At 32.8% G+C, this 11116-nt stretch overlaps 1 protein-coding gene across 2 annotated transcripts in view; it reads right to left on the bottom strand.

Moving 5' to 3' along the window:
* The window catches only part of LOC102589940 (uncharacterized), a 7841-nt gene extending 5157 nt beyond the window's left edge, over positions 1-2684 (bottom strand). Inside the window, exons 1-2 of one of the 2 annotated variants that reach the window (XM_015303724.1) lie at positions 2515-2684; positions 1354-1648 (exon numbers count right to left, since the gene is read on the bottom strand). In XM_015303724.1, coding sequence (XP_015159210.1) covers positions 1354-1539 — 186 coding nt within the window. In that variant the 5' untranslated portion in view covers positions 1540-1648; positions 2515-2684. The remainder of the gene's footprint in view (positions 1-1353; positions 1649-2514) is intronic. The other variant, XM_015303727.1, reaches the window with a different exon arrangement.
* Positions 2685-11116: the final 8432 nt, after the last annotated feature.

The raw sequence follows: 11116 nt of genomic DNA, 5'->3' as shown, positions 1-11116 counted from the left end.
GGCTGTAGAAGTGCGAAGACCAATCAACATGGATAGCACACTAGTAACGAAGACCTAGGAAAAAAAATTGACAAGTTGTGTGAACATGCTTGTGTTAAATTGATTTACCTTCAGATTAACAAGGTTGTCTTGTGTTAACAGATCAGTCCACGATGGAAGAAAGCATTTCCAATAGTTTCACAAGTTTAATACTAGGAACACAGAAAATAAAGGGGATGATTGCATCTTCACAATTAATTTGATAGTAGGACGAAAGAGGGAGAAGATTATATTCACCCTATATAAAAAGTTCAACCAACATAATTCAACAACGGTTTGTTTGATCTAGTAGTAGCTTATAAACTCAACAAGTGATTGCTTATCATGTACAAAAGAGAGATTTTTCTTAATTGATATGTCTGGATCAACTTGCATGCTCCTCAACCATTCAACTGGGCAACTTGCCAAATCCACTAGCACAAGATTGCGAAAGTGATCCTGCTCGCTATGGTCAGAGAAAATGAGCTCACGTCGAGGGTTATAGCTGGGATTCAAACTTGGGATCCCTGAATTGTCACTCCCATGTTTCAACCACTACATAACCTTTGGGACCATGTACTATAAAAAAACTTGGTTTTCTGACAAAAAATGAAAAATCAAGTTCTACTTATGAAAACTCTGCCAAAGTCTACGCTCTCACACTTCCCATACCAATTTCTAAACCCACACCCCGTCATAAGGATTTCTTTTGTCACTATTGTTTCAGTCAGTTTGCACCCACCCCTAACAGTTATATCATGTAAGCACAAGCAGACATGTTTCAGTATATACAACTTAAGCAATTCATCACAAGAAGAACACCATGAACTCTTGAATTTACCCTAATATACTCTTCATCCTAGTTGTCATTCTAACTGCAAGTAAACAATTTCCCTAAAGCAAAACAATGACAGAGAGAAAGAGAGACAGAGATTGAATGGCTATTAGAGACGGTAGCTAATAATCATATAATTAGCATTTGCATAATGTACGTCTGAAAGCAAGAGATACAAGTGTTGGGATCATGCACCACACTACACATCTGTGTTTATTGATTATGAAGAATCACTAGTAAGTCAAAATCTAGGAGATGATCCATATGTAGATAACAATTTAATTCAGAATAGTTGCCACAGTTACATTAACACAAATGTGACGACATAAATTAGAAGATGACTATCCAAAGAAAATCAAGCCACAAAAAAGGACCTCATACAACAACAACTACTACTATTACTACTACACCTCAATCAAAAGCACAACAAAGACCTCATGCCTCCAATAGAATGTTTGGTTTCCTAAACCAATTGGAGTACGGTATATCAAAGATCTCACCTCAAAGTCTTTCTTTTCATCCTTGAAGCTAGGATTGTCATACTTCTCCTCTTCCTCCAGCAAAGGGGCTACGGCCTTTGATTTTCTACACTCAGAAGGTGTATTATGAGTCCCATTTTCCGGAAAAAGATCAGAACCTGGTAGCCTCTTTCGCTTGTAAGTCAAGAACACTTTTTTCCGAATCATTAAGCTTTTGAAAGGTCATACAAAGAGGTACTGAAACTTCCACAGCAAACTTAAAACAACATGAATTGCAAAGTCGTCAAATTGAAGCTAAAACCACACGATATATATGCTGCAAAAATCATAAAAAAGGAAACTACATCAAAATGACTTCATGTAAGCTCAACATTATTGGAACCACTTTTCACCTCATCATGAACTCGTTATTCAATGTTACCTATATGTGCTATTAACAATCTTGGGCAAACAACACGAGAGAAAAAGTATAAGCAACACTTACTCTTCAACCTAAACCCATGCAAATAACTACTCCCTCTATCCCAATATATATGACTCACTTCCCTTTCCAGTCAGTCCAAAAAAGAATGACACATTTTTACATTTAGCAACAATTTAACTTCTAAATACTCTTTTTACCCCTAATGCAATGACTAATAGTGACACAAACCTCATTTTTTTACCACAAATTTCGAAAATTTTTTATTTTTTAAAAAAACTCTGAGTAGTCAAACTACATCATATGGAATGGAAAGGAGGGAGTATAAATTCAGGGCTAATATGTATAAGGTTATCTCTTCCAATTCAACAATGATGATTATCGGAATTCCTAAATAAGCAAGACTAAAACTTTACAGAATCCACAACTTATCAAACCAAAACCTTTAAAATAACAAAAAAAAAAACAGAAAAAAGAAAATCACCTTAAATTCAACATAGAGCACCAAGAAATTTGAAGTGCCAACATGCACTTCATCCAAGATTTTTTGTCAAAAAAAAAAAACCCCAAAAGGGGAAAATAGTACACTTATCAGCAAATAGAGTTATTAAAATGGAATTTACCCTTAAAAACCCAAAAATTAAGACGGAAAAAAATAACAGATAATGAGTACTCTACACACACAAAGCAAATAACAATATGAAATCTTTATAACAAAAAGAAGAGAAAGTTGGAAAAAGCAGAAAGAAGTTACGCCTTACCGGACGGAAACGGAGAAAGTCGCCGGCGATAAGGAAGCCTGAAAATTTTCCGACAAGAAAGCTCAGTTTGAGAGAGAGTGTAGTTGTACTCACTTGTCTGGTCTCTAGAGTACTGTGCGATTAAAGGGAAGGAGAGAGAGAGTGTGCGTTCTCTTTTTGGACTCTTTCACTTGGTCAGCTTTTTCTTTATCACAATAAATAAATTTTCAAATTAAATAAACAATTTAAAAAGCTATTCACACATGTAACAATGTAAATTTTATTGAATTTAAATATTCATAAAATAATGGATCATATCAAATTAAAGGTATATAAATTGAAATAATTTTTCTAAATTAATATAATTGAATTAATTATATAAGTCCAATAAATAGAAATCCAGTTTTATTGGGTTAATTCGTCAAATTGGAGTACACATGATAAGTCCACATTGTAAAAGGGGAAAGGCATAAATTGCCCCCTAACTTATACCGAAAAGTCAGTTATATGATTCTACTATTAGGGCGATCTATTACATACTTTAAGCACGCAAAAGTGTATTTATTTATCCCTTCTGTCACTCAACCTCGGGCATTATGTATAGAGTGAGAGTCACTCGCCTCCTAGTGAAGCCACGTATTAAATAACCTATTTCATTTCACCCAAATCCATTTTATTTTACCCTAATCCATTTTATCTCACCCACCCGTTTAGTTTCTCTAAGAAAACTAAACCTAATTGACACTTTCGACCTTAAATCGATCATTTCGTGGACATGATGAGAGTTGGTCTTCTTCAAATAGAGGTATTTTTCTTGAAATTTTGCAATGATATGGAGATATTGATGAAGATGTTTGAAGTATTATTTTAGAAAACGCTTAATAAATGAAATGATGTATTCTCCAAGTATTCAAAAGGATATTGTTGATTTTTGTGCTAAGAAATTTTTTAAAGCTATCCTTGAAGATTTAGATGGGGATTATTTTGAAATATTAGTCGATGAATCAAAAGATATATCACATAAGGAGAAAATGACACTTGTTTTGAGATATGTTAACAAAGAAGGCGAAGTAATAAAGTGAATTTTTGGTATCACTCATGTTAGTGTACATCTACTCGTTCAGGAGACGATCTACTTTTTTCTTTCAGATCATTCATTAAGTCCATCCCTAATACGTGGACAAGGTAATGATGGAGCTAGCAACATGCAAGGAGAGCTAGATGATCTTAAAACTTTGATTTTGAATGAGACTTCACCAACATATTGTTGGGTTATGAAGGGTGATTAGGGAGTCATGCGAAAGTTTACAATTGCATATCATATGGTTGATAAATCATATGACAAAAACTTATACTAAAAATCAAAATATTATTATATGAAAACTAATATAAAAGAAAAATATTAAAACTGTTGAGAGAATAAAATCTCCCCAAAAACTGAACTTTTAAATGTCTACATTGTGAATTTTATTATATTACTAATAGAGAATAGGGATCTTCAATTTATAGATCTCCAAACTTTTCCTCTAAGGAAAGAATAAACCAAATATGGAAGAAAAATTATATTTTCCTTTCAGAAAAAGTAAAAACATTTATGGTTAATGTTTTTGTCTTTTCTTTTAGGAAAAAATAAACTTCAAATAAGGTAAGAAAATCATGGCAAAACCCTAACAAATCTCCCATTTTGGCTTGAATTTTCTTGATCCTCTTTCTTCATACAATCTTCATGTATCACTGCTGCTTACCATGGTTAAAAGTTCATATGGGTTAAAAATTGAAGCCATGTGTTAAAAGTTATGAACAGGGTTGAAAGTGGAGCTCATGCGTTAAAAGTAATATGCATGAGTTGAAAGTGGAATGCATGCGTTAAAAGTAAGATGCATGAGTTAAAAGTGGAGCTCATGCGTTAAAAGTAAAAATACATAAGTTAAAAGTGGAGCCCGAGCATTAAAAGTTTGTTGGGGTTGAAAGTTTATTTTATTTTTAAGGAAAGAGCAGCAGGATATGTTGAAAATATATTTAAAATTTTTCTCCACATGTAGTAACACAAAAATCATTATCATCACATTGATTGCAAATTGATTTGAAATCACGTGAACTGGTCTCCAATCTTGTTCAACCATTGGATCATTGAATCATGTGCTCTGATACCACTTGTTGGGGTATTGTCACAACCCAGGGGTACCCCCTAGACGTAAACATGGCGTAGTCGACCCCGAAGGGGTCTCATACAAACCCTAGCATCATCATATCATAAGAAAGTAGAAATAATGCGGAAAATTAAAACTTTACAATCGAAGTTCAAACTTCATTTTCATAAAAGGAAAATAGTAGAATCTAGACTCTTAGTCTCATACACCATCTAAGTACAATAGAAAATCTCAAATAGGGTCAATAGCCCTTTAGACATCATAGTCTCATAGAATGAAGTACATAGAAAGTTTACAAAGTCTAGTACAATAAGAAAGAACATAGAGTGGCATTAAATGCTTGTCCTCGGATCTTGAGGACCTACCACAAGTCTTGGAGAAGTCTATTCCAAGTCTTCTTCAAAGTAGGGAATGGAAGTCCTAGCCGGAACCTACACTCATAAGATGTAGAAGGAAAAAAGGGGTTAGCACATAATATGTACTAAGTATGGAAATATGCATAAAAATTTAAAACATGCAAAAAGGACATTTTTATAAAAGATATGCATTCATGAGGTTTTAAAACCAACTTGCATCATCAACATAAAATTCAAGCCAATATCACAATTATATTCACAATATAGTAAAGACATGACCATAGCAACCCCTAAGGTCCACTTGTGTCATGTTTGGTTGGCATCCCATAATACCAACCTTACTAAGCATCCCTTAGGAACTACCTTGGTCACACATATTACTTCTAGACTTCATCACATTCGATAATCATAAGTAGAGGATTAGTCATATATAACATTTGAATATAAGGACAAGTCATTCATAGCAACTATCCATTCAATATACATGCATGCATTCATGTCTCAACATAGTAATGAGAATCATCTATATCATCTTATCAAGTTTATTAGTACAATGTAAAAGTGAAGTCCCATACCCCCACTTCTACTTAGCAACCTTACTAAGAAGTTATAGAGTAGTTCATGCTTCATCCATTATCTCATTATCTAGGAAAAAACAACCATAACCGACATAGACCATGAGAGCTACATGGAATCTGGTGTCTAAACCCCACACCGAAAAGAGGTGTTCTACTTGCCAAAGGTAGAACTAAGTATATAGTTATAAGGTGGATCCACTAGCTAAGTCCTATGTTGGCACATAGTTATGTGACAGAGAGATTGCTTCTAGAAACGCTACCTCTTGCATTAACGGAGGAGTCCCCATCTCATGAGTTTACTAAGATGACCCAACCTCTTGCATTAACATGAGGGTCTTTTTCTCATTGGCCATATCCACTCGGTGCTTAGTATTATTTCCCAAATTATTATCATTAGTATTTCCATTGTATCTACATGTGTGAAGGATTGTTCAACCCTTCATTCAATACAATTCAATAAGTAGTTCATAGATTCATTAAGGTGAGAATGCACTTTCAACCTAGAATCAACATTAGCATGTGAGTAGAACTTTCACATTAACATTCATAGTGTCTTCATGAGAACTATAATTTCAATCAACACAATACATTAACATCATTCTAAGCAATTTATGCAACATCATATGTAAGGGATAAGGGAAGAAAGACCATTCACCAATACCTCACTTTGCACCATTGTCATAGAACCTTTACCCTTCAAGTAAATCCCAAGTTCATAAACAACATTCCTCAATATGTGCATAATCCTAGAAGTTTACCCCTTTCAAAGTCATGAATCAAGTATCACAATTACACCTAAATATACTACAATATGCATGAGAAAACAAGATTCAACAACTAAATAATCATAGATACAATTCATAGTAATCATCTTGCATCATTACCTTCACTAACATTCGTGAAATTGGGGTCATGGGATGCACATGGGTTCACAGGGATTTTTACAATAGAAATCACCAATTAAAATCAATTCATCCATGATATAAATCAAATAACATGATGAAAACGTTTTTAGGATGAACCCATGGCTAGAATAGAAACCCTAGTTTTTAGTCAAGATACCAATTTCGAAATAAGAGTTTTGAAGGGCTTCATGAAGAAACTAATTCATGAATCAAGATCCCCATACCTTAATAGAAGCCTTGCCCATGAATTGAAGTGAAAATCTTGGGGCTTGAACCCTAATCTTCAAGTTCTTGGTGTTCTTCAATGGAGGAACTTCTAGAGAGAGAAATATTGAAAGGATGTGGGTCTTCTTTTATTTCTTTTTAAGAGTGATTAAAAAGGGAGAATTTGACTCTAAAAAGTATTTATATTTGGTAGGAAAAGAGTAGAAAGTGTTGGTTTAAGTTTAGGAAAGATTTATTAAAAGACCCTTCATTAAACTCCAAATTCTAGCCTTCCCACGCTGAAGCTTGCCTATTGGCACCCTTTGGCTCGCAAGGCACTTAGGCGACTCGCTTAGGCTCGCCCAAAGTTACAGTGAGCTCCATAAATTGGCAACTCACTTAGGCGATGGGGAGGGGCAATGGGCGAATCGCCAACCTATTGGGCGACCCTCAGCCCATCTCGCTCTTTGTTACAATAGCTAGGACTAGTGAGGAGGCTGTCCATTAGGTGATAAGAGACTTTTGGCGCATCGCCAAGGCTCATGGGTGAAGCTACTGCCCATCGCCGAATGGTCTTGAGGTACTGTTGTTTTTCCTTCATTATTCTTAGGTAGTTTAAGGGCATAGACTTCACCCTAGACTCCTCCCTTAACCATTTAAGCTCTAAGACAACCTAATTGTTGCTTTAAGGCTACTCTAACCCACACAATGAGGCTCTAGTTTATGCTACCATTTTCCTGGGTGTTACAGGTATGAAGGGTGATTAGGCGTCATGCGGAAGCTTACAATTGCATATCATATGGTTGATAAATCAGATGGAAAAAATTTATACTAAAAATCAAAATATTATTATATGAAAACTAATATAAAAGAAAATATTAAAATTGTTGAGAGAATAAAATCTCCCCATAAACTAAACTCTTAAACGTCTACATTGTGGATTTTATTGTGTTATTCTAGGATCTTCAATTTATCGATCTCCAAAATTTTCCTCTAAGGAAAGAATAAACTAAATATGGAAGAAAATTATATTTTCCTTTCAAAAAAAGTAAAAACATTTATAGTAATGTTTTGTCTTTTCTTTTAGGAAAAATAAACTTCAAATAAGATAAGAAAATCAGGGCAAAACCCTAACACATATTGCATTCATTGTTCTGCCCACCAATTGCAGTTAACACTAATGACTATGATTCAAATGTAGATAACTTTTTTTTGATTAATTACTACTGTGTTAAATATTGTTGGAGCACCTTTTAAGCGCAAAGATTTGCTTCGGGACATCTTGCCAAAAAGTTAGAAGAGTTACTCATATCGGGTGAAGTGCGAATTGAACGAGGATTAAATAAAAAATGTAGGCTTTAGTGGTCAAGTGATACTTGTTGGGGTTCTCATTATAGAACATTAGATAACTTTATTGCTCTATTTCTATCAGTTATTATGTGCTTGAATTTACTGAATGTGAGTGTCCAAACTATACTAATTTAATTTGTTGCTAAAACTTTTGTGATACGATTAAGACATTTAATATTGCCTTTATGTTGCACTTGATTTGAAAAGTTCTTAGACAAATGAGTTGAGCTCCTCATTATAAAGGATGGATCAAGATATATTATCAATGCTACGAAATTTTTTGCTCTTACAAAACGATTATTACAAAACATGAAGGATAGTAAATTCGAATCATTAATGAATGATGTCTCTTATTTTTGTGATAAGCATAATATAACCATGCTAGAGATGGATGCTAGCTACTTTTCTGGTAAGTCAAAGCATAACGCTCTTGATATTACATATTCTTATTATTTGTGAGTGGAAATTTTTTATATTGTTATTGATTTGCATCTTCAAGACCTTAATAATCGTTTTGATGTTGTGAGTACTGACTTCTTTCTCGGTATGGCTAGTTTGAATCCAGCTAATTCATTTGTTAATTTTGATAAGATCAAGATAATGAGAGTGGCTGAATATTATATGAATGAGTTTGTCAGCAACAAACTTCGAGATCTCAGTTTTCAGGTTGATAGCTTTATAGTTTATGATTGTGGTTCTGACAAAAGGTTCTTCAACTTGAAGGAAATTAGTGATCTTACTAAAGTATTGGTTAAGTCAGATCTACATCAAATTTGGTCACTTGTTTATTCACTTATCAGTTGACTCTCACTCTTTCTATTGCTATTGCTTATGTGGAACGAACTTTCTCATTCATGAAGTATATCAAAAATGTCACTTTCGTAATAGTATTGATGATGACTTTTTGAGTGATTGTTTAGTTTGTTATGTAGAGCGTAAGATATTCACAAACATAAGCAATGATGATATTATATATCGTTTTCAACATATGAAAAGTTGTCCAACACAGTTATGACTTTAAGACTAGAAGTCTCTTTTTGTAATAATAATATTACTAGCAGGTTATTGAGGCTTGTGATTAAAAGTTATTTTTGGTGATGATAATATTAATCGTTATTTTATTTTTTACTTTTTTGTTGAAGTGTTTGAGTTATTATATATTTATATTATGTAATTGCTAACAATTTTATGTTAAAGAAAGTGAGCACCTTTAAATTCTTGATCCACCACTGCTTATAGAGATATCAATGGACATTGTATTTTCTAGGTCATACCTTTTTAGCAAAATTTTAATATATTTAAGCTAACAAATCATTGTTCCATTCTTGGTTTGTTTTATTGTAGGCTTAAAAAGAAATCCAATTCCCTTATCATGCTTGTTAAATCGGTTGCAACCTATGCACTTTACGAATCAGGTCCTTTGATTAACTACGCAAGAAGATAAAGTGCAGAATAATAAGATTAACATAAGTTTAATTAGTATGAAAAGTTTAATTAGTATGGACAAGTTCCTTGCTCAAGGGAGGAAAACTCATGACCATTAGAATTTTTTCAAAACTTTCACTAAATATGAACAACTTGTTTTAGTTTACACCTATAAATTGTTCCTAACAGTATCATCCCCAAATTTTCCTTCTTCAATAATTCCGAACTGTTGACTCTCTTTACTTACTATTAAATAACTCTACCCAGTTAATAACATTTCTTGCAATTCAATAAACATTACAATTACTAAGTAGGCGTTTGGCCATGCGATACCATATCACGATATGGTGTCGTGAGATGGAATCAGCGTTTGGACATGCGATTTTACGCTGATTCCATCTCATGATTCCATATCATGAGAGGTGATACCATATTCTCCAAAAACCATGATATGAAATCACCATGTGATTCCATATCATGATTTGAGATATTTTAATACAATATTTGATCCATGAGTTTATATTTTGTTAAAACAACCCCACATTTATATCTACTAACCATTTGTTTCATATGTAAATAAAATTTATAATCACATCATTACTTTTTAAAATTTATTATTCTCACCAATATAAAATTTATTATTACTTTAAATTTGGTGAATATAAATGATAAAGTAGAAATTCATTTGGTGAATATAAATAAGAACGAAGGGAGTAATACTTTTGCAAAATGTTCGTTCACATGACTGAAGAATATCAAGTCCAATTGATTGAGGACTTGGGAAAATTTGATCAATTAGTTATTAATATTTAGTCAAGTGGACTAGTTATAATTTTTTTGATTAAATTTTATTAGAAGTGTTTTTGACTCAAACTTGTGGTAGCTTTTTAAAATTTCGTTATTCTATAATATTTAACTATTGATTTTTCTTGTAAATAATTAGAAGTCAGTGATGTTTGTTAATTTTTATCTTAGTGTATTTAACTTCTAAGTTAATATTTACTCACTAATGTATGTTTTTTCCCTACTTTATAGGTTATTTGTAAGAGTAGTTGAGAGATATGAGCATATCAAGTACAATTTATGTTCAATTTTTTAAGTTAAATTAAAGTTAGATGAAACAATTACTTAAGTGGAGAACAAATAACTTTGTAATAATTTATTATGCGATTTTATAATTTTTTGTTTATTTGATAAGATTGAATAAACAATTGGGGCTATTTTAATAGTTTACACTTATGGGATTTTTATGTTTATGAGAAAATATCCAACACAAAAATTTCATATCGCATGTCCAAACAAACCTTCAATTTCATTTCATGATTCCATATCATGATACCATATCATGATACCATATCATGATTCCATATCATGATACCATATCATGATACCATATCATGATTCCATATCATGATACCATATCATGATACCATATCATGATTCCATATCATGATACCATATCGCATGACCAAACGGGCCCTAAGTAAAGTAAATAGATGAAACCACACTCAAGAAGCTAACTATTATAACTAAGAACAAAATTATAAATCTTGATAGGAAAACTTTTGGTTCTCTCGAGACTGATGTCAACTCTCAAATCACTCTAGATATCTCTCTTTGGATGAAGTCAAGCTCCAAAGCCTTTTGACATGTAC

This window comes from Solanum tuberosum, unplaced genomic scaffold, assembly GCF_000226075.1.
Source record: "Solanum tuberosum cultivar DM 1-3 516 R44 unplaced genomic scaffold, SolTub_3.0 scf00018, whole genome shotgun sequence".
Classification (NCBI taxonomy): Eukaryota; Viridiplantae; Streptophyta; class Magnoliopsida; order Solanales; family Solanaceae; genus Solanum; species Solanum tuberosum.
Note: the sequence above shows the minus strand (reverse complement) of the source record. Positions and strands in the feature narration are given on the sequence as shown.